The sequence below is a fragment of the Elephas maximus genome, chromosome 4, assembly GCF_024166365.1.
Source record: "Elephas maximus indicus isolate mEleMax1 chromosome 4, mEleMax1 primary haplotype, whole genome shotgun sequence".
Classification (NCBI taxonomy): domain Eukaryota; kingdom Metazoa; phylum Chordata; class Mammalia; order Proboscidea; family Elephantidae; genus Elephas; species Elephas maximus.
Window position 1 is genome coordinate 196652165 of NC_064822.1, and position 22999 is coordinate 196675163.

A 22999-nucleotide genomic window follows, 5' to 3' on the forward strand; every position below is an offset into this window, starting at 1 on the left:
CAAACACAGATTGAGCAATTTCTTCAAGCTAAAATCAAAACAATGGAAAGCAGGCCAGGCTCTGTGGGAGGAGGGGGCATAGCTGGAGGGGGCTGTGTGGTCCACAGGCTCCAATACTAGGGGAGAAGGTGGGTAGGAACGATGGCAAGGGACGGCAGGGACAAAAGAGGTGCGAGGGGGTGGGGAAGGCACCCAGAGGGGGCTGAGACGGTTGGAGACAGAGACCCAGGCACTGGCGACAGGGGAGAAGGCAGGCAGGATTCCGACAAGGCTCAGGACCGGGCGGGACAGGCGCAAACCCCCACCTATGTTGGTGAGGAGGGGGCTCAGCACCACGTGGGGGCCCTTCGGAGGCACAGGCCCTGCCTAGAGGCCCCCAGTGTAGGGAGGGCAGTCTCCGACAGAGGCGCAGGGGCCGTTCGGCCCCCAAGGACAGGCCAGGGGTGTCCCAGGGTGGCTGTCGGAGCCGGGTGGTTGGGGGGGGATGGAGGGGGACCGGGGATCCTCTCCTCCCCCACCAGACAGCTGGCAGCGCGGGGGCGGAGCCTCCGTTCTCCCGACGAAAATGCAAATCTGCAATTAGCCGGGAGCGTTAAACAAATCAGAGGAAACAAAACAAGCCGCGGCGCCGGCAAATCCGAGCTTTCGCTGTTTTCAAAACAAGCGCGGAGGGAGGGAAGGCTCAAGCTGGGGGGCTCCTTGCCCGCGGAGAAGGCGAGCGCCTACCGCCTCTGCCTGCACCCTCTCCTGGGCGGTGACCCAACTCTCCACACCCCCCCGGGTTGCGACCCTCGGAGAACAGCAGCCCAGGCTCAGCTCGGCAACCCTGGATGGATGCGAGGAGGGACTGGCCCGAGGGAGCGCGCAGGAGACCTCGGCGAGGGCGAGGCTGACGTCCCCCGCACCCAGCCCCACCCTGCCAGGCGCCCCGGGTCAAAGTTCAGCTTTGGGAGGCGGGGCAGGACATCAGCGGGGTGGGGGGGTCTCCGAATCCGTCTCCCAGTCTGCACATGGGCGGGCATCCAGCTGTGAGGGTGGCCCCCGGGCGTGGAGCCCTGGTCTCCTTCCTCTCCTTCAGACCCAGGTGCCGGACCCCCACCGACGGCGCCGCTGCCAGACTCCCCCGAGAGCGCGCGGGGCGGTTACCTGAAAACAACAAGCAGGCCGGGCCCCAGGGGCCAGGAAGGCAAGAACCACCGCGGCACCTTCTCCAGGAAGCACGCGCACCCCCGGGGCTCCGGGACCCAGGACCCCGCAGCCGCCGTGGAGGCCCAGACCGACTGCCCCCCCGCCCCCTGCGTGCCTCCTGTCTGAGCTCAGCCGGCACCGCCCGCGCCCCACCCGCTCCCTCCCGGTGACTCACTGCGCCCCGCGGGCAGGGAGCGCGCCACCTCCTCGGCCCCTGCACCCCAGGCCCAAGCGCCCACTGAGTGCAGCCCGTGAACTCTGGCCCTCTGGCAACCTCACCAGGCCTTGGGACCCCGGGACGCGCCGGGCGGGCGTAAGCCGTGGAGGACCCTGACCAGGAGTGACAATGACGGCGGCGAAAACAATCATGCGAGTCCACTCAGCCGGCTTTAAGTTGCGCTCACCTGGGTCCCGCGCCGCGGAGCGCGCGACAGTACCTCACCTGGCGGGATCCTCTCCGCCCAGCTGCCAAAGCCCCGCCTGTTCCCCGGGTCAGTCCTCAGAGTTCCCACCCCCACCCAGCTGCGGACTCATCCGGGGCCGCGGAGCCCGGGAGGAGGCTTTGCTCCCGGTCCCTCAGCAGTCTTCCGCAGGACCCCCAGCCCAGGCAGGGGCTCCACGACCAGGCTCACCCAGGCGAAGGCCCACCCAGGAGCAGGGCTGGGAGGGCGCGGGGCTGAGCCCCAGGGACAGACTGACGTCATAGCCAGAGGGAGCCCTGCTTCAGTTTCTCACAGGTGCCACCTGCGCCCCACTAGCCTGGTCCCCGGGGGGGCGCCTTCCTCCCTTCACTAGTCTGGACTCCCAGCCTGGGTTACTGGGGGCCGGGTGGGCCTCTCGCATCAGCCTGGGCTCTGGCGGGTGGTACTGACCCCCACCCCAGTCTCAGCTCTGGGTCCCAGCATAAGAAGCTGTATCTGGCTGGTTGTGATGAGGTCACAGGCCCTGGACTCAGGGTGAGGGGACTGCCCAGAGAAGCTTCAGCCCTCCCACCATCTGTCCACCCTCTGAAGCCCCAATACCTGTGGGTGCTCACTTAGGCTGGGCTTCTGACCTGTGGCCAGGGCGCTCCCTCCCCACATCTCCACTATACCCTTCTGTGGCTGCCTGCAGCCCTGGCCACCTGGGCCTCCCTCAGTCCTGGAGCCACACCTAGTGGTCCTCCTTGGAGCCTATCCTCCTGGGCCCTCACAGAGAGTGGGACCCAGTTGGCCAGTGCCCCCTTCCCACACCCACCTTGTTAGTCCCCACCAAGCCCAAAGGACCCACTGTCCCTCTCCTTATGGTGCCCTCCTGGGTCCCAGCCACCCTGATGACCCCCTGGATGATGGCCGCGGCCCCTCTCTGGCCTCCCCATTCTGGCCTTGCCCTTGGCCCTCTCTGCATTAGAGCCTGTCTGGTCAGAACACTCCACCGATGCCCCAAGCCTGGTGGACACCCAAATTCTGGCCATACGACCCCACATCTGCTCAGCCATAAGCCCCAAAGTAACGGGGAGCTTCCTTCGCACCACAATGACAGGGTGATGCCTCCACCCTCCCTGTAAGTGGGATCTCTGCTTCTTCTGAGTTGTCTTTGCTCACTGGTAGATGGCAAGAACAGGGAACTTTCGGCTAGCAAACATTCCACCCAAAGACAGGTTTACCAGCAGTCACTGTGGTCGGATTAGGGGGGCAGGACAAAAGTGGTGAGCGATAGAGGGAACCTGACTGGGTCTGAGCAATCGGGAGGGAGGCCCCTCTGAAGAATGAGAAGGATCAGGCCGGGGGGGTGGGGGTGGGGGGAACACTGCAGGGCTTCTGTGAGGACAAGGTCAGCTCAGCAGGGCAAGGACAGGCACCCTGGCTCAGAAGGAGTTTCTGTGTGAGGAGCTGAGCACCTTGTCCCTGATGGATTGATTGCTGGGCAGAGAGGCTGAGGGGTCCTGCCAGGGGGATTCCGGAGGTTCCAGCAGGGAGAGGCTGGTGCTTGCCCCACCTCCTGGCAGCCAGCCCCACCCCCAAACTGCCTCATTGACACTCCTCACTTCCTCCCTGTGCACCCAGGCTTACCCAGCACAGCTGTCTGGTCCCCCGCTGGGTCCTGGCTGTAAGCTACTGGGCAGGGTGGCCTGAGACTTATGGTGGCAGCAGCTGGCCCAGGATCAGGCCTCGCAGCACCCCCTTCCCGGGCATGTGCTGGAGGGGGTGTGGGCATGGGGGGCGGATCGGGGTGAGGCCCTCTTGAATGAGGAGAAAACAAGGCCTGTAATCTCCCCGTCATCATGGCAACCTTGGCGGTCACCCCGGCCCCACCTCCTCCCAGTGAACCCCATAATTAGCCCGGGGCACTGCGCCAAGCCACTCACCAGCCACCGCTCACACACGTGACCACACATGTGCAGGCACACACGCCTGGGAGCCCCCAGACAAAGAGCCTCAGGGAAGCGCCCCTGGGCCAGGTTCTGTGGCCAGGGTCCCACACAGGTTTCAGCACTGGTCAGCCCAGCATGCCCAGAGAGGCCATTCGGGGGGCCAGGCCAGGTGCAGCAGTGGCAGGTTCCCAGGGAGGAAGAGACTAGGGGCTTTTAGAGGAGGAAGGGACTGGGATTCTCCAAGAGGAAGTGCCCAAGCTCAGAGTGGGACCGGAAGGCCGGGGTGCAACGATGCAGATGTCCTGGCCTGTGACTGGTGGGGGGCGGAGGGTTGCTCAGCCTCCCTCTGAACCTCCCTGGGGTCAGGCCAGGACCACTGGTCAGGCCTAAATGCTGAGCTCCTTTTTCCTCTTCCTTAGCTTCTCATGCCCCATCCTGACATCCTCTCCTGGGCCCCAAGATCCCTCAGGGCAGCCCCCAACCACCCAGGCCCCCTAAATCAGGCCTGATGGCAGCGGGCCATGCCTGGAGTGCTCCATCCCACTGCCCCTCCTGCCTGCCAACTCCCATGCTGCCCAACTTAAAATAGCTCTTCAGGCTTGCTGGGTGGGCAAGACTGGGGGCCTCCTTTCCCACCTGCCATTTGCCTACAGGGGGCACCCTGCCTGCCCTCAATCATGTCACTGACATTCACGCCCCTCCAAAGGAGGGGCCTCAGGTCTGCAAACACAGTGAGAGCTGTGACCCACCCACATCCCAGAGTCCCCATGTCCTGTGGGTCCTCAAATCCTCTGAGGCTCGGCTGCTCCCAGGCTGTGGCTCCCGCTCCACCCCCTCCCCCTCGGAACCACGCACGCTGCAGAAGCCTCACAGTCCTCCAAGACAGATCGCAGCTCTCTGGCCAAGTCAGGAGTGTCCTCCACCGACTGCCCCCAGGACTTGCCTCCAGCTCAGTGAGGACCCAGGTGAGACAGGTCACCCACATTGCACATGGCTTGTTCCACAGGCACCTGCAGCCCGACAACACCTGCCCCTTTGTGCAGCCCAGGAAAACAGCTTCCGTCTTCAGCACTCAGCTGGAGCTCCTCCTCTGAGAAGCCCCCCAGCTCTGCCCCTGCAGTGGTTTGAACAGGCCCAGGTGGGCCAGAGCAGCAAAGCCATCCAGAAAGAGACCGCAGCCCTGTACCAACCACAGCGTCCTGGCTGTGGAGCAGACACCCTGCCCAGTGCTGGGTGCTGCACGGACACAGGCGGCCTGGCAAAGGCTGACGTAAAGCCCTTTCCTCCTTCTTGTTCTTCCCTAGGAGAGGCCTAGGGGGCGGCACTGAGCCCTGGGTTGTGCCAGAGGCCCTGTGCCCTGCCCCCAGGCTGCCATCCCCACTCCTTTCTTGTACCGGTAGTGCCTGACTCCCAAGGGGACCAGGACCCAGCTGGCATCAAAATAGGAAACTAGCTGGGTTTTAGAAGCTATGCTCCCTGGGGCACGGAGGCCTGTCCCCAGGTCCCCAAGATCCCACTCAGGGGAGTCCCCCGCCCAGTGTACTAGGATGCCTGGCAGCTGTGGAGACCCACCATACCCCCATACCAAACATCGGCCCGAGGCAGGAACCTCAACAGTGACCAGGGAGAGACGTTTTATGACCCAGTCCCACCAGGCTGGCTCCTCCTTGGGCCATGGGTATCACCATGGGGACTATGGGTGTCCCCTCAACACTGCCCGCCGGCCTGGGCTCCCGGTCTAGTTGCTGTCACAGGCCTGTGAGAACCAAGGGGCAGAGTGAAGAAGGCCCACAGCAGGGGCAATGGAGCAGCATGGCCATTGGCTAGGGGTCCCAGCGTGTCCCCTGAGGTCTGGTGGAACAGGCCGGGAGGCATGTGTGCTGGTCAGCAGTGGGGCTGGATGGAGAACTCTAGGGGAGAATGTGAAACCATGGAGGGGGAGGCCATGGAGAAACCACAGGGCAGAGGAGGAGAAAAGTGTTGCTGCCCCTTGTGCCCCTCCAACCCCCAGTGCCCCACCCCACTGGGAAATTACAGGCCACTGGTCCCCATTTCCCAACCAAGAGTATAATTTGAACCCTAAAGACAATTAGTCAGAAGCTAGGCCACCCCAAACACAAACAGCCCAGGGCCACTCTATTGACCTGCCCCTCAGTGGGCCCCTACCAGCTGAACTGCATGCACCTCACAGCAGGGGGCCCTGGCCTTTCGGCCACCGTAGACTCCTCCAGGGCCAGCTGCCAGGCTCAAGTCCAAGTCCTGGCGTCTCCCCTCAAGAGTTCGGGCTCCGGGCCCAGGAAATGCCTCGGCAGCAAGGAAGAACCAGGGTCCCACGCAGGCTCAGGCTGTAGTGTGACGTGGATGAGGACATGCTGCTCTCAGGGAGATAACACCGAGTGGGCAGCCCCTCCACTCCCATTCCTCCCTTGGAGGAGGGGGCCAGTTTACATGCCTGCCCATGTCCTCTGGGGCCATAGGCCCCAGTACCCATGAGGTGAGTTCGAGGCAGGGGGACAGGACATAGTGACATCCCCAGAATAGCCTGAGCCCTAGGAGGGGCCAAGAGCCTGCAACCACGCCAGTCCTGACAGGGTGCGTGTGCCATATGGGCCCTCCCCAGGCTGCTGGCCCACCCTGGTGTGCCTTCCAATCCCATCTCTTCTGCTTCACTCAGCCTGGGCTGGGGCCAGGCCTCTGGGGCTGCTGCACTCCAGGCCCAGCTGCCGGCCCTGCCTCCCCAATGTGAGGGGCCCTGCCTCCCCGATGTGAGGACACACACACGCACGCACGCACGCACGCACGCAGGCGCACGCACACGAAGCCCGCCACACGCACCAGGACTGCTCTGCAAGGGGACTCACTGCTGGGGATGGCTGGAAGCACACACTACTAGTGGATGCTGCCTGTCCATCAGTCAGTTGCTGGTCACTTGGTCAGTTGGTGGGCAGGAGTCAGAGAGGAGAGAGCCTCTGAGGTGGCCAGAGCCCAGGCTGTGCAGTGAAACCCACTGTAATCCCTAACCTTCCGCCCCTGCCCACTTCCTTCCCCATAGACCCAGGGAAGCCTTCAGGTGCAGGAGACCCCCTCAAAGGGCTTTGAAGACCACGGTACTGTTGCCCCCACACTGGCCCCTCCCCCAACCCTGAGGACAGGGTCCAGGGCTCCTCCTGCTCCATGGCCTCCCCGAGAGGCTTGCTGTTGCTGTTGCTACTGGGCCAACCCCGCGCCTCCTGCAAACCCAGGGTGACGCATCTGGCTCCCACCCCGCCCCCGACCGGTCTGAGCAGCCTCGGGTGCAGAGCTGCCCGGACTTGCCCGTCCCTCCCTCCCGGGCTCTCAACCCACGGCCCGGAAGTGGATCCCTCTCCCACGCCCACAACCTCCCCCTCGACTGGCTGGACACGGCTGGATAAACCAAAATAATTCCTCCTTGGCAGGCAGCCGGCGGGGGGAGGGGGACTCGCATTCCAAACCCTTGTTTTTCTCACTAACTTCCCTCCCCTCCTGGGGTGAGGAGCCCCTGGCCCCACCTCCCCCCACACCATAGACTGAGGCAGGACCCCAGTAGGGATAGTGGGAAGTGGGAGAGGATGGGGGCTCAGATCTGCTGGAGCCCACCTACTTGTCCCTCAGTCTCCTCCAGGAATTGGGAAGCACCACGCGGAGGGCTGGCACCACAAAGCCCTGTACACCAGCACGTGAACCTGACCTACGAGCTATGGCTCCCTGACCTCCAGGCAGGGCTCACAGCACTGCCAGTGATCCAGGGAGTCTGAGCATAGCTTCCCAGGGTGGGTCCCCCTCCAGGCCATGTGGTCAGGCTGAGAGCCATCGCTTCAGGGCAGCACAACCTTCTGCTCCCAGCACAGCCAATCTCCTGAGGGGAGATTCAGCTTTACATGTGAGGCAGGAAGTACAGGAGCTAAAGTTAAACATGGAAGGAGGTTCCCCAGGGAGGAAGCAGGTCCGGTGGGCCCTCCCCCAGGCCCCAGGACATCAGCTTTGGGGCCCAGCCTCACCCCCAGTCCTGAGCCCCCTGCTCACAGACCATGGTGTACACAGACCCCTTTCTATCTTTTCAAGGAACTGGGGAGCGGAGCCAGAGTTCCAACGTGGCAGGAAGCTCTGGAGCTCCTGAGCTCAGAGACCCCTGGATGGGGAGGAAGGACCCCCAAATCTGCCAAACAACCTGTCCTCGAAAGGGGCAGGAAAGGTTCACTGCACGGAGGGCTTCCTGAAGGAGGAGGCATTTGGAGGTGCAGGACCAGCAGGTAAGGAGCACAAGTCAAGGGTCAAAGGGCTGAGTACCCCCAAGCTTTCCTCCCAAAGAGCACCAAGCAACCACTCCAGAGCTCCTGGGGAAGAGCCAAGCTGAGAAGAGCCAGAGCCAGGGGACAGTGCCTGGCCACCTCTAGTTCCCCGCCCCCTGTGGCACCCTGTCCCCGGGTTCCCAGGCCGTTTTCCGGCAGACCCGGGCTCACCGGGTGGTCCCCGCCCAGGTCCTCCTCACAGAGGGAACCCCAGGGCGGGGAGCGCGGGGTGGGGGCTGCCAAAGCCTAGCCGCGGGGGACCCAGGCACCCCGGGATCGCAGCTGGGTGGGGCGGGGTGGGGGTCTGGGACGCCTGCACGACAGTACAATCAGGGCCCGGTGCGCGATCCCGACGGCCCGGGAGGTGGAGGTGTGGGGAGAGAGGCCCGGGACCAGAGGGGACCGGAGCAGCTCGAGGGGCGCACAGGCAGGGGAGCACCCGGGGCCCCGGCTGGAGTCCCCTGCCGTTCAGGCCCGCTCCCGCTCGGCGCCGTAGGACTCCCCCGAGGCCGAAGGACAGACGGACGGCGGCAGAAGCCGCGGCCCCGACTCGCCCTCCACCCTTCCCCGAGCCCGGCCGGCCGGGGCGCGGAGCCGGCGCAGATCGCAAAGCCCCCAGCCCAGCCCGCCCGCCCCCACCCGGTGGCCCGTACCCCCGTCGGTACCTGCACGTCGGCCGCCGCGGCTTGATGGCGCCCGGGCCGCGCTCGGCGCTGCGCGCTCGGGTTCGCGCGGCTGCCATGGAGACGGGCCTTTGTGTGGCCGAGGAGGGGCCGGAGCGCGCGGGAGCCGCCGGCCCCGCCCCCGACGGGGAGGGAACCGAGGGGAGAAGGGTGAGGGTGAGGGTGAGGGCGAGGGCGGGGCGGGCGAGGAGCAGGGGAGGGCCTGGGGAGGGCGAGGCGGCGAGAAGGGGCCGGTGCCGGGGAGGAGGGGATCGGGCCAGGCGCTCCCGCCAACCCCCCGCCGGCCCGGCCCCTGCAGCCCCAGTGGGCACCACGAGTTACTCCACAGGTTCGACCTGGATTCGGGCCCAGGGCAGCACCCTTTCTCTGCCCGCTGCTGCCCCAGGACGGAGCGGCGCCCACTGTGAAGACCCTTCAGCCTGGGCAGCAGCCCAGGAGTGCTCCGGGTTCAGGAAAATCCCAGGCCTGGGCCCCGGGGGGGGCCCCAGATCAGCCTCAGGCTGCCAAGTGCCCCCGTGAGTTCCAAGGCCCCGGGCCAGCACCCCAGGCTGGGGACAGACGGGCCACACCCGCAGCCCTTTCTCTAAACCTCCTAGTGAAAGAGGGAACCTGCTGGGAGTCCCCTCCCAACTCACACCCTTGGTCCCCACTGCCCTCCTTCCTCCTCCCTAGTCTCAGGAAATCTGGGGCCCTCCTGCACCCCAAGATGCCTCTGGGGATGTTGCACTGAGGCCCTCCATGGTAGGTGGTGGCTGATAGGGTCTCCCTGTGGAGCTCCAGTCTCTTCTGGGTTTGAATTCCTGCTTCCCTTCTGGGTGATGGGCAGAGGCCATGACCCCACCCCGGATAGGCCTCAGCCTGACCAGAGCTGACCCAATCCTTGAGGGGAAGGAGGGGGTCTGGAAGACAAGATGGGGCCAGCAGAATTCCACACCCAGGCCCCCCAAGGCTGTGCTCTGCCCAGTGGCCTTGTCCAGGGGGGCTGTGGACAGGCCACTAGGATAGACCTGGAACCCAGGATGGCTCCAGTGACTCCCAAGTAAGGGCACCGCGCCTTGCTCACTTCAGCCTCAGATATGGCCTTGGGCAGTGGTGCCCACTCTGCCAGGTGTGCCCCCCAAGCCCTGTGCCTGTCTGTCCCCCTGGTGGCCCAGGACAGCCCAGCAGTCCTATTGGCTATGACCAGAGCTCTTGGGTGGGAGGGGAAGGAGGGATCTGCAGACGTGGTTGTACATTCCTGGGCTGATGGTCCTGAGGCCCCTACAACCAGCCAAGCTGTGACTCTCCCTCCAGGATCTCCAGCTTGCCTCTTCCTCAAAATGGATTTATGGCCTGTCTCAGTCCTGCTCTGCTGTAACTGTGGTCACTTCCTAGGACCCTGACCAGACTGTCCTGCCCAAAAGGCCACTCACATCCCTCACCTCTCCTTATTACTGAAGTGGGATGGGCTACCTTGGCTGCCCCGAACCCTGGCAGACTCCTACCTCCAGTCTCAATTCAGAGAGTCTTTAGCAGGGTGTGAGGAGATGTGGACAGTGACAGCCAGAGGGACCCCCTCCCCTGGCCCTGCCTCACGGCCCCTCCTCTCAAGGCATGCAGGGGCCAGATAGTCCCCACTGTCTGGCCTCCCCTTGGCCTCATCCCTCAGATGAAGTGTCATGGATTGAATTACAACCCCCCCAAAAATGTATGTATCAATTTGGTTAGGCCATGATTCCCAGTATTGTGTGGTTGTCTTCCATTTTGTGATTGTAATTTTATGTTGAGAGGATTAGGGTGGGATTGTAACACCATCCTTACTCAGGTCACCTCCCTGACTCAATGTAAAGGGAGTTTCCCTGGGGTGTGGCCTGTACCAGCTTTTCTCTCTCAAGAGATAAAATGGAAGCAAGCAGAGAGTTGGGGACCTCATACCACCAAGAAAGCAGCACCAGGAGCAGAGTGCATCCTTTGGACCCAGGGTCCGTGTGCCTGAGAAGCTCCTCGACCACGGGAAGATTGAGGACAAGGACCTTCCTCCAGAGCCAACACAGAGAGAAAGCCTTCCCCTGGAGCTGACACCCTGAATTTGGACTCCTAACCTACTTTACTGTGAGGCAATAAATTTCTCTTGTTACAGCCATCCACTGGTGCTGTTTCTGTTACAGTGGCACTAGATAACTAAGACAAGGAGTCTGAAGCTCAGAGAGGCTCCAGTGGCATGACCCTAGCGGACAATCCCTGCGGAGCATGAGCCTCCGCAGCTCCCCACTGTGGGCACCTGGAGGGGTCGCGATAGGAGGCAAACTTCAGGGATAGCACTTGCGAGGGCCCCTCACACCAGTCAGCACTGGCGGGACTTTATGGTGGGTATGAGAGGGCCTGTGCTAGGGTCGACGGAGCCGGGTGTCCAGTGGGGCACTTCTGGGTGTGGGAACCAGGACAAAGCCTGCTTGGGGTTGGCAGGCCTGGGACGTGGTGGCGGCCAGAGGCCTCTCCATCGTCAGCCCTGAGTGCGGCCTGGCTGGCTGCTCTCCCAGAGGCCATATGCCATGCGCTACACCACCCCCTCGCGGCCGGCCCTACACAGCACAGCCCATGCACGCCTGGGGCCAGGAAAGGGGTGCCGAGAAGGGGCAGAGGGCCAGTGGGGGAGTGGAGCAGCCAAGGGCGGCGGAAGCAGGGTGCTTCCTATAGGAATCTGCCCACCTCAGCCTCTGCCCCTCCCAGCGATGACCACGGTGGACATAACCCCCAACCTCAAGCAAGGTGGAGTGGGCGGGCTGAGTGAAGGAGAGGGGTCTGCCCCCCCCCATCCTCTCCAGTCCTGGGTCCAGGCAGATGGGCACCCGGGAGGAGGTCGGTGGTCGGCAGCATCCAGATCAGTGAGCGTTCAGAGTCTTCTAGGCCCTGACGCCCTGCTGGTGGCCCCCATGGAGGCCAGGTGGGGCCCAGAAGGAAGCAGGCCTCTGGCCATCAGATAACCCCCCCAGACAGCCAGGGACCAGATGGTGGTTCCAAACGCTGCGTTTACTGCTAGAATAGCGGGGTGGGCCGGGGGTTCCTGCCTGGGCGGGGCTGAGGCCAAGGAGCAGTGGGGATGCAGATGAGTGGGGGGGCTTATGTTCAGCAGCCACCTGGGGATAAACAAGCCCTCCGGGGACCGTGCACCTGGCCCGGTCCTCAGGGAGGGCACAGCACAGCCTGCAGGTCCTTGGGCAGGGAGCCGATGACCATCTGGATGTACAGCTGGGTCCGTTGCAGCGTCTCCTCCTTCACAGGGAGCTGGTGGTCCTGGGCCCGTACCTGCAGGGGGCGCAGTGATCAGGTGAGTGCACCTGCCTGCCCCGCTGTCAGCTGCTAGGGGGTGTGTCTCACCAGCTTCTCCCGAAGTTTCAGGACCAGGTCCACCACCTCCACCTCGGACTTGTCCTTTATCCAGGCCTCGATGTTCTGCCAGGGAGACAGCATGGGGTGTCACCAAGGCCCCGCCCCACCAAGCCCCCCTAGCCCCGCAGCCCCATCCCCCCTCACCGCCTGGCAAATGGCCTCTAGGTGCAGCGCCTCCAGCTTCTGGGCCATCTCTTTGTGCCGCTGCCGGTACCAGCCGTCAAAATGGGGGGACTTGAAAAACCGTCTGTGGGTGTGAAGAGGAGAAACTGACCTCGTGTGCGTCAAGGGGTGGGCACAAGACACCTGTAGCCCTGCCCCCGACCACTGTCCACCTGTAGAGGCCCAGCCAGTCGCCCTTGAGAATGCAGGTGAGCTGGGGCCCCGCATGCTCCAGGCTGCGCAGGAAGTCGTCCTGGCGGAAGGGGCGAATCTGGGGGGGCGTCTGAGACAGAGGACTGAGTGAGCACAGGCTGCCTGGGAGGCTCCTTCCATGGCAGCTTCCAGAAACATTCCATGGCCTGCCTGAAGACCCCAGCCCCCACTGCCTGGGACAGTACCCCTCCCCTTGGTACCCACCTCTCTGCCCCTGAGGCTTTGCACCCCCAGCCCTCCCCTTCTTACTGCCACCTCTGGCCACCCCCAGAACCTCAAGGCTGCTTCTCCAATCTGCTCCACGTGCATGCACCTCCCCAGCGAGGGCGCCTCCCTGGCCACCCACCTTCCAGGGTGTGATGCTTTTCTGCAGGGGCATGAGGCTGGTCATGTAGTGCTCCTGGGGGGAGGGGAATGAGCTCCAGGGCCGTGGCCACCACCTGTCCCCCCCACCCCCCGCACCCTGCCCCTCCTGCAGGGCCTCACCAGGGGGAAGATGAAGCTCTGTGTGAGCTCCAGGAGGTGCCGCCTCAGCAGAGCACTCTGCATGTCCACTGGCCGTTTCTTCTGCATACCCTGTGGGGTCCTGCTTGAGCCCTGTGCACCCTTGGTTCACACCCACCCCTGCGTCCTGAACACCAAGTTCACATGCCCTTGTGGAACTCTGATGTGCACCCAGGCCTAGTTCACACCCACCCCCGGGATCCTAAACACCAAGCTCACATACCCCTGTGCACCTCTGATGTCCACTCGCGCCTAGTTCACACCCCTGGGCCCTGTACAGGACACTTCATATTCCTGGAGCCTACGCACACCCCAGTTCACACCCAGTCCCCCCATAAGTGCCCCCGGAGCTCTTGTACGCCCACCCCCATTGTACCTTGAGTAGCCGCTTGAGCAGTGCCTTGTCCCGGTGCAGGTAGGCTGTGTATGCGGTGTATAGGCCTGGAGGGGGAGATGCTGCCTCTGCTGCACCCCAGACCCCGGCAACCCACCCATGGGCTACACCTACAGATCTCACCCCCACCCTGAGACATGAAGAGGCTGCTGTAGAGCAGACCTGAGGCCTGAAAGGAGAGAAAGCATGGGGAGGCCTGGCTGCCCTGCTAGAACTGAGCGGGGTGGGCTGCCAAGGAGGAGAAGATGCACCCCTCCCCAGCATAGGGCTCAGCCTGAGGGAGCCACAAACCTGGCTTTGTATCAAGTGTCTTCAGGCGTGAGGGCTTTTTCAGCTTGACCTGCTTAGGAAGGTCCCCTGCAAAACCCATCAGAGGCCGGCTCAACGCCCAGGAGGTCTCAAGGGGTTATATCCCCACCCTATCCCCCACGGATCCTCGGCCAGCCAGCCTCACCTGACATTTTGGGCTCACCGATTCGGAGGATGTGGGGCCAGTGCTGGAGTGTTTTGATAAAGAAAGGGTTTGTGACTCCCAGAACTACATTTGGTCTAAAGAGAAAGAGAGAAAAAAAAGGCAGAGAGACAGAGGCCCAGGGTGGCAGGAGAGAAGGCTGGGGAAGCAGGGGATCCTGGGGAAGAAGAGGGCCAGGAATAGGGGTGGACAGGGAGGGGGGCGGCCCAGGGAGGAGAGCAGGGCGGGAGGAGGGTGGGGCACTTACGGAGCCTGCGTGCGTGTTGTGAACTCTTTGAACTCGCTGTCGTGAATGGTGAAGTAGGGGCGGTAGTCACAGCAGAACTTGAGGGGCCTCAGGCAGCTGCGGCCGTGGGAGCAGCAGGGAGGGGTGAGCTGGAGCATGGGCTCGCTCAGCTGCCCCTGGACCCCGACAAGGACACCCAGTGCTCCCAGACCCCGGACCCCTCCCACCTGCTGCCAGGGCCAGGCCCTGGATGGGGGCAGCGGGAAAGAGGGGGAGGAGGGAATGCATCCAGAGCCCAAGGAGTGGAGCTGCCCCTTTGTCTGCAATTACCCGGCCCCACCCCTAGACCTGCACCCCCATTCTAGGGGGGGCCTGGTACAGGCAAGGGAGGCAGGTACCTGGTCAGGGCCAGCACCATCTCCGAGGACACAGAGGGTGAGGGTGCCAGGATCACCAGAGGTTCCCCAAGCAGCATGAGTTCCCACAGAGTCTGCACCTGGGTCAGCACAGGCTGAAGACACCTGGACATGTAGGTGAGGGGGTGATCAGAGTGGGGTGGTGGGCGTGGTCCTGTGGGGGGGGAGGTCAGAGGAAGCTTGGTGGGCGGGGCACTGTGGAGGGGATGGTCAGAGGGGGCCTGGTGGGTGAGGCCCTGTGGGGGGGGGGTCAGAAGGGGTGTGGTGGGAGGGAATCAAGAACAAGGCGGGAGGTGGGCAGGGGCACTGGCCCCTGTGAGACTCACCTGAACAGGTCCAGCTCGTGGACACTGGTGAGGACCACCGGGGCAGGTAGTAGGTTCTAAGGGAGGGTAAGGCTCAGGGGCTGAGGGTGGGTGAGGCGGGTGCCCCACTGCCCTAAACAGCACCTCGGCCAAGGGGAGCCTTTAGGCTGCAGCCCTGTCCCTCACGCCCACCTGGCATGCAGGGGAGAGTGATCTGTGGTCTGGGGCCCCACAGAGGACGGAAGGCCCAGGCTGAGGGTTGGGGTGCAGTGCAGCAGGCCTCGGGTCCCCACCCCTACCTCCTGGCTGCACTGCTTTGGGGGGCTGGTCTCAGGCTGGTCCACTCTGGCTGGGATGTGCACCTGCGGGGAGGGGGCTGTGCCAGCGGAGCACACCTCCGTGCCCTAGCGCCGGCCCACCCACCTGCCCACCGGCCCTTACCTGGATGACAACGCCCATGACAGGTAGGTTCAGGGTCCGCCCTGGCGTGGGGGCTGGCCACTGGTCAATCTCATTGCATACTGTGGACATAGGCGGTCAGTCAAGGAGGCGGCCCTCCAGAGAAGTGCCCGAGGCCATCCCTACCATCACTCACCGGCCTCCAGGCAGGGCGCCAGCTTGTCGAAGTACTCAGGGGCGACCAGGCTCAGCAACGCCTGGAACAGTCTGACAAAGGGCAGGCGGGACACCAGCACCAGCGACTGCATGGGTCGGGAGCGGTCAGAGGGCACAGGCAGGGCCAGGTGCCACCCAGCCACCCAGGAGGCCAGGCTTACTCTGAGGGGGTCCAGGGCACCCAGACAGCTGCCCCACCAACTGCACAGAACGACTGCCGACTGCCCAGGGAGGGCCCCCGAGACTCAGGGAGGGATATCAGAGAAAGGGAGCAGACTGTTGGATGGGAGAAAACCCACAGTCCCCAATACGGATGGGGAGATCCAGCCACCAGTGACAGCGGGTGGGCTGGGCCTGGGGCACGCCGCAGGGGAAATGCCGGTGGCCTTGGTTCTGGAATGGTCTCCCTGGGACCAGGCAATCTGTGTTTACAGCATCTAAGTTCATGACTGAGGCTGTCCTAACCCCACAGATGTCACCAGGGCCCCTCTAGCAAGTGGTGAGGAGCAGGGATGTCCTGGACCAGACACAGAAAGGCTGCAGTAGGCCTGTCCCCAGAGGGAGCAGCAAGGAGAGCTAGGCGCAGCAGGCATGATCACGGCCCCATTGCCCATGGGGCAGCTCAGGTGGACCAGGGGCACAGGAGGGGGGCTCTCTGCAGCATCCCCAGTGTGGCAGGTCACTCACCTTCTGGAAGTAGCCCCTCTTCATGGAGCTGTCCTTCACCTGCCGGAAGTACACGTAGCCAAAGTAGTGCGCGGGCTCCCGCTGGGAGGAGCGCCAGGGTCACCGGGCGGCCACCGACCAGCTCGTGCCCACCCAGGCCATCCTGCTGGGCCCACCCTCCACCCTCTGAGGTTTGCCCCTTGGGGCCTGCCCTAAGGCCACAGCACAGCCATCTGACCAGACTGGACACCAAGGTGGAAGCCCCCAGGGCTGACAGGGTGGCATGTGACTTGGGGTCCCGGGGCCACCAGAAATGCACTAGCCTCTGTTCATGTCTACCATGGCCTGGTTCACCACGAGACATCTGGCTACAGTCTCGTGGGGCACATGGAAAGCTCCGGGGGCTCCTGGGGTACCCCCAAACTAAGGCCAGGGTACCCTGGCTGCAACTGCAGGAACAGCAGGGCCCACAGTAGGTGGTGACCCTGTTGGGGGGGGCCTGGGTGCATAGAGAGCCGGACATCCTCGAAGTGGCCCCGGAGTGGGCATGATGAATACCAGCAGCAAAGGGGCTGGCCTGGCCAGAGATGCCCACCGCAAAACTGGGCCCTCACCTGCAGCGACACAGGTGCCCCGCTGCTGTAGTGACCATCGTCAGCATGCCAGGGGCTCCTCGGTCCTCCCGAATGGCGGATTCGGAAGCTGAACTGAGTGTCCCCCAGGCAGCCTGGGAGAGAGCCCGCCCACACGAGTCAGGACCAGGCCTGGGGAGAGCCCCACCTGTGAGGTGCAGACACAGGCTGCGGAGGGGAGGGACGGTGGTCCCAATTGTACACTCTCCCCGAGGGGTTCAAAGTGGGCCTGGCCCAGAGACGAGGCAGGTGGGGGACAGAGAATCAGGCGGGAGGGACCCCGAGAGGAGCAGGCAGGCAGCCAGGAGGTGGTGGTCTTCTACGGCAAAGCAGGGTACCCAGCTGCCACTGCGTATCATGGGCTCTGGTGTTGTCCACGGGGTGGGGTGAGGCTGGCACTTGCCCGAGTGGGCTGGGCCACAGGGTGTCCTGGCAGCCTGTCCTTCCACTCACTCACTCTCACACCCCCAGCCCCCGGGGTGAGTTGGAGTGGCCTACCCAAGCGGGATGGAGTGGCCTACCCGAATGGGATGGAGTAGCCTACCCGAGTGGGATGGAGTGGCCTACCCGAGTGGGATGGAGTGGCCTACCTAAGTGGCCTACCTGAGTGGGATGGAGTGGCCTACCCGAGTGGGATGTAGTGGCCTACCTGAGTGGGAGTCAGGGAAGGACAGGTAGCAGATGCTGCTTTTCTGGAACAGACAGGAAAGGCCGCCAGTGCTGAGCCGCTCCGGGCAGCGTCCTCCCCAGGGGCTGAGACCCACCTCTTTGTCCGTGAGCCTGAAGTCACTTGGGTACACCAGCTGCAGGAAGGTGGGGCATAGGAAGCCTAGAGTGACAGGTGCTCCCCTCCCCAGGAAGCATCCCATGGCACCTCGTAAACACCAGCTGGACAGGGGTCTGACCCTCCCCATCGCTGAGCAGCAGGGGCGTCCCTCTCCCTCTGAGTGCAGATTATTCTCCTGCTGCTCCTTTTTGGCTCCCCCCTCCTCTCTCCTGCCAGCCCACAATTCTCACCCCCTGACCCCACCCCCCCATAGCCTCCCTCCAGCACAACACCACTTGGTCTGTCCCAACTCCTGTGAATATCCATGGTGGGCCTCCCCACCACCCTGGGGCCAACAGCCATCCTCACACCACCAGGACCACAGCAGGCCCTCTTTTTGCTCTGTGGCTGTAGGCCCCACCTGACCAGCCCAGCTGCCCTGTGACAGCTTCCTGTGTGCCCCTTTACCCTGCTCTGGTTTCTCTGAAGCCTCGCGCCACTCGTAGGTTAACAGGGTGGCCCCTACCAGACAACAGCTAGAAAGGTGGGAGCCTTGAGCCCACTCCCTGTGGGCTGAGGAAGTTCTGGGGGAAGCTAGAGTGGTCCAATAAAGGGACACGATGCTCCTGGGGGCACCTTTGCTCCCTGGGCAGGCTCCTCCTGCTTGGAGCCTGAGGGGGGTTCCTGCGTTCTCAAGGAGGGGGGGTGGGAGTCTGTGGGAAAAGGCGCTGGGAGTCTGAGGGGAGAAGGGCTGGGAGTCTGAGGGGAGAGGGGCCTGAGCCTGAAGGTCTGTGTGTACAGCAACCCCCACCTCATTCCATCCCAAATTCCTGTCACCCCTCTGGGTTTTGGCTGAGACAGGCTTCTTCTGGGGTGTGCCCTGAACTTCCAGACTGGTGAGGTGCTGCTCCTGCGGGTCTGCAACACCCTGTTGAGCCCCTGGCAGGTGATGTATCTGCTCTGTGCGACAGGACGAGGGCCCTGCTTTGTCCCGTGTAGGGGGCTCACTGCCTTGGCTTCATTTTGTCCCTGCTGTGCTCTATGCCTTGTGAGGGCAGGTCCAGGACCTGGGCGTTCAGCAGAGAGCACAGTGTTTGTGGGGTGTAACAGAATCAGGGTGGCACTGCGTAAAAGGAAGCCAGCAAAGGGGCACAGAAGGAGGTCACGAAGCAGGGAGAGGAGTCACGAGGGGAGGTGTGTAGCAAGGCGGACCTGCTGAGCTTCAGGACAGCTTTGTAGACTGTCAGGACCAAGCAAGCAGATGGCGCACAAGACCACATAGCTCACGTGAAGGAGGGCTGAGCAGAGGCAGGTCCTATGGCCAGGACAGGGCCGTAGTGCCCAGGTCAGGATTCTGAGCAGACCCTGGAAACCTGTGAGACTGAGGCAGGAAGCTGGGTGAACAGGATGGGTATGCCTGGAGAGGGTGGAGCAAAGCCTCACAGAGAGGTAGGGACAGTGGAGGGCGGCCAGTGCGCTCCCCAGGCCGAGAAGGTCAGGCTGTGCTCTACCCAAGGTGAAGGGGGTCTTGTCCCCACACAGAACAAACTCTCTCCTACTGGAGCCACCTGCTCTGGCTGCTGCTTCTGGGCCTGGTGGTCTGAGAGGCTGCCACTAGGGCAGTGGTTCTCAATGCATGGTCCGGTACTGCAGTGACTTACTTAATATGACCCTTCCAGCCACTGTCTTCCTAACTCCCACTAAATGACTCGGGGGACTATGCAGATGAGGTGCTTGTGGCCAACCAAGGGGATTGGTAGCTTGCTAATATTGTAAATAAGATGCATGGAGCCCTAATGAGGGATTGGTCAGTTCTGCCATCCGCTAGGCTTAACAGGAGACACAGAGAGAGAGGAAAGAGCTATAACACAAAAGACAAAGAGAGGCGGCAAAGGCAGCAGAACCAGGGCAGAGAGGGAGAGCTGTAACACCAGAGATGGCAGCGGCAGAGAAACAGCGGCAGGAGAACCAGGAGACCAGCAGCAGGAGATGGCACAGTGGGCACCCTGGCTCATGGAGTAAGAAAGCTGTATGCCTTCGGGCAGGGGGCTTGCTGGTGGATACGGGGCCTCTGGTCACTTGGAAGAGCTAGGTTTGTTGATCCACGGAGCTAGAGCTGAATGCCTTTGGGCCAAGGCTTCCTGGCAGACTCGGGTGCCTCTGGGCACTTATCGGCACAGCTAAAAACTGTGTTAACACTTGTCCGAGCAGGGCAAAGGCCGGCCGAGGGGCCAAGGGCCGAGAGAGACCTGCCTTCAGCACGGCTGAGACGAGGCTGTCCTGATGGAAGAACTGTATCCTGAGCATTCCTGAGCCTGAATGTTAACCTGTTACTTCCCTAACAAATCCCGTAACTGTGAGTATGGGCTATAAATACTGTGTGGCCGCTGCAACAAATTAGCGAACTCAGCAGAGACGTAAAGAGTGTCCTGGGAGGGATGGTGTCAGAATTGGTAAAAAGGCTACAAGGCGGTGGCATGTCTGACATCTGCCTCAGGAATCAACTCTGGGCTGATTCTCCTTCCCGCTTGTGAAGTTAGACAAGGAGGCCAGACGCCTCCATCATGCCAGTTTTAGAGGTACCCAGGGACCCCAGACCTCTCAGGGGTCTGCAAGGTCACGGCTACTTTCACACGCTGGTGGTCTTTTCCACTACTCCTCGCTAGCATATGGAGTGGTGTCCCAGAGGCGATGACGGTCCAGTTATCATAGGCTGATGCAGGTGGACCTGGCTGTCTTCTACCAGGCCAGATGTTAATCACATTTGCAAAGAGGTAGAGCAATGCTGGGACCCCTGGGTGGTGCAAACAGTGAACGTGCCCAGCTGCTAACCAGAAGGTTGGTGGTTCAGGTCCACTCAGAGATGTCTTGGAAGAAAGGCCTAGCATCTACTTCTGAAAAATCAGCCATTTGAAACCCTATGGAGCACAGTTCTACTCTGACACACATGGGGTCACCATGAGTTACGTAAATTTGAAGGCTACCAATTAAGGGAATGGCACTCCTCACCAAATTGCTCTTTCTTTAGAACATACGGATGTTGTCATAAACACGTGCCATGCTAAAACATAACGTGTTTATTACTTTTTAAAAAAGCTATTTTAAAAATATCTCAGTTTCAGTTTTCAGCATAGTGAAGGTGGACAGATGTAAGCTCCAGTAGCTCTTTGGGGCCCTCAATCATTTTTAGAATTGCAAAGGGGTCCTGAGGCCAAATCATTTGAGAGCTGCTGCCCTGGGAGGACAGATGCTGCGGTGGATGAGGCTCTGGGGTGCTCCAACTGAAGGTCACTCCGGGGCTTCCTGAATTAGCAGGGATATCAAGGGGCGATCATTTTAATAGCTGTGATGGCAGACTCTGGCCACAACTCCTTACCTGACCTGGCAAGTTGCACTCAGTCCTCCATGCAGGACTTGCCCGCCTGCTCTCCAAGCCCCTGTCCCTGCTTCACTCCATCCACCCCAGATGCTCCATTTGCCGTGGCTCCCGCACGTCCTGGGTGCACTGTGCTCTATTCTCACCCATGTGTCTCCCTAGCACAGGACATGGGCTCCTGGAGGGCAGGGCCCATTTTCTCCTAGAATTCTGTGCCTGTGCCACCGCACCATAGGGCCTGGCTGGAGCAGCTACTCAATGCTTTATTGAAGGAATGAATGAGTGAGTGAGCGAATGAGCAAGTGGACAGCTCCTTGCCATTCTACGCTGGCTGTTTTGGGAAGAAAAGTTACCTGAAATTTTTTTTTTCCCTACTCTTTGCCTCCTCCAAAACTTAGCCAAGGTCTCCTTCCTCTGGGCACTGTTTCTGATGCCCGCCTGCCCACCAGGGCACATCTCCTTCTGAGCTAGTGTCAGTCAAACGGCTTGCACTTCTGGCAGGCAGCCTCTTGTGTTTTCCATATGTATTCTCATTCCAGCACCCAGTATGGAGAAGAGGTGCTGAGCTGGGAATAAGTGAGTGAGAGAAATGCCCACCGTTCTTCCTGAGGATCTAAAGGGCAAGGAGGAAAGGAAGAGGCACCTGCTGAGGGCAGGATGGTCACACCTCCCCAGGGATTCAACAGCCCTATTTTTGCATTTCAGAGGTGGCCCCTGAGCTGTGTACTCAGGAAAGGCTCAGAGAGGCCCAGCATACACAGCCTGCAGCAGACCGTGCCTAGTGCTAGCTTTGTGAAGGGTGACATTGCAGAAAATTGTACAGGACAGCTCTGTAAGAATGAGAAAACACTTGTTTCCCTGTGATCCCAGGGAACAATCTGGCAGCACAGGGCAGAGGTGAGAGTGGACTCGGGGCAGCCACGTGTCAGCTGTATGACCCTGGACAGATTCCTTTCCCTCTCTGGGCTCTGGGCCCCCTCTCCCAACAGAGGTGTTAGGAAAAGCTGGCGCCTCGTGGGAGGTGGTCTCCACAAAAGGAGCTTGACACATGGCCAGGTGCAATCTTGCTGAGAGCTGCTACTCCGGCGTTGCAGACATTGGGCTTCTAGGCACCTCGAAGCTAAGCGGAGTGTAGGGGATCTCTGCCCAGCCATGTAGACAGCCAATCAGCTGTCCTGAGGATGACAGTGCAGCCTCACCCTGCACCATGGTGCTCACTACCTCTTGGGCTTTCAGAAGTTTCCTTTTGACAGCGAGTAAGCCCCCAGCCTGTGTTGTGGCCCAGTGCACAGACGACCATACTGAGGGGGCCTCTGGGGCCTCCCTGAGGTATGACATTTCCATCTGCACTCCAAGGAAGAGACTCGACCATGTTCGGTGGGGGTGGGCAGAACTTTGCAGGCAATAGGAAGACCACAGCAAGATTCCTGGTGTGTCTGCAATGCCACACACCAGGCTGAGACCCTCGGAAGATGAGAATGGGGGCGGAGGCCCAGCCCAGGGAACCTGGCCTGTTGGGACATGACAGCAGCCAGGAAGAGGTCACCTGGATGCGGCAGTGGCTGCAGAGAGAGGAGTGGTCTCCCCCTCCCCGGCCCCTCCCCGGCCCTCCCCCTCCCCGCCCCCTCCTCGGCCCTCCCCACCCCCTCCCGTCCCCGTCCCCGGCCCTCCCCTCCCCCTCCCGTCCCGCCCCCTCCCCGGCCCTCCCCGCCCCCTCCCGTCCCCGTCCCCGGCCCGCCCCCCCGCCCCCTCCCCGGCGCGCCCGCCGACTCACCTCCAGCGCCTGGCCCAGCTCCAGGTCGAAGGTGACCACGCACACGCATTCCAGCCAGGCGGAGAAGCGCGCCCAGGGCGGCGTCGGAGCCGGAGCCGCGCGGCCGGAGGGCGGCGAGGCAACCGCGGGGCCCGGCTCAGGGGTCGGCGCGCAGAGGCCGCCACGAGACCGGCGAGGCCCGGCACGGGACAGCGCGTCCATAGCCGCGGGGGCGGCGGCGGCGGCGGCGGCGCGTTGCCGAGGGAACGCGCGCGGGGGGGGCGCGCCTCGGAGCAGTCGCGCGGCGCCGCCGGCAGAGCGGCCCTGCAGCCGCCCAGCGCGCCGCCTGTCGGCCGGAGGAGCACCGCGCCGCCCAGCGCCGCCTGTCGGCCGGAGGAGCACCGCGCCGCCCAGCGCCGCCTGTCGGCCGGAGGAGCACCGCGCCGCACAGCGCCGCCTGTCGGCCGGAGGAGCACCGCGCCGCACAGGGCCGCCGACTGACCGGCCGGAAGGGCCCGAGCGGACCCGAGTGGCCAGTGGCCCGCAGGAGGGGCGTCCGGGGTGGTGGCGGGCTCCGGGAGGCTGCGAGGCAGGGT

General features: G+C 62.6%; 3 protein-coding genes across 6 annotated transcripts in view; 1 reads left to right on the plus strand and 2 right to left on the minus strand.

Moving 5' to 3' along the window:
• PLXNB2 (plexin B2) overlaps positions 1–8602 on the minus strand; it is a 32028-nt gene extending 23426 nt beyond the window's left edge. Inside the window, exon 1 of the mRNA XM_049884752.1 lies at positions 8517–8602. The gene's annotated coding sequence lies outside the window, so the exon portion shown is untranslated. The remainder of the gene's footprint in view (positions 1–8516) is intronic.
• On the plus strand, positions 6958–10650 carry LOC126076199 (translation initiation factor IF-2-like). Of its 3 annotated transcripts, XM_049884756.1 has the most exons (5): positions 6958–7278; positions 7625–7812; positions 8348–8684; positions 8863–9049; positions 9828–10650. In XM_049884756.1, exons 1-5 carry the CDS (start codon positions 7132–7134, stop codon positions 9914–9916), a joined length of 948 nt encoding a protein of 315 aa, XP_049740713.1. In that variant the 5' UTR covers positions 6958–7131; the 3' UTR covers positions 9917–10650. The 3 variants fall into 3 exon arrangements, 2 of the variants coding, with proteins under 2 accessions (XP_049740713.1, XP_049740712.1); XM_049884755.1 differs by having other exon boundaries at positions 6967–7505; positions 8863–10650; XR_007517460.1 differs by lacking the exon at positions 8348–8684 and having other exon boundaries at positions 6969–7505; positions 8863–10650.
• A 630-nt stretch (positions 10651–11280) lies between these two features.
• DENND6B (DENN domain containing 6B) lies at positions 11281–22698 on the minus strand. 2 transcript variants are annotated; one of them, XM_049884753.1, is made up of 20 exons: positions 22425–22698; positions 17273–17311; positions 17158–17200; positions 16491–16603; positions 15898–15978; positions 15191–15296; positions 15037–15116; positions 14895–14957; positions 14617–14672; positions 14273–14395; positions 13896–13991; positions 13631–13725; positions 13468–13533; positions 13159–13223; positions 12765–12854; positions 12553–12678; positions 12239–12348; positions 12048–12150; positions 11892–11966; positions 11281–11819 (listed from the first exon to the last, which is right to left on the minus strand). In XM_049884753.1, the coding sequence occupies exons 1-20, from the start codon at positions 22623–22625 to the stop codon at positions 11697–11699; spliced, it is 1854 nt and encodes a 617-aa protein (XP_049740710.1). In that variant the 5' UTR covers positions 22626–22698; the 3' UTR covers positions 11281–11696. The 2 variants fall into 2 exon arrangements, with proteins under 2 accessions (XP_049740710.1, XP_049740711.1); XM_049884754.1 differs by having other exon boundaries at positions 11283–11819; positions 12625–12678.
• Between the last annotated feature and the right edge of the window lie 301 nt (positions 22699–22999).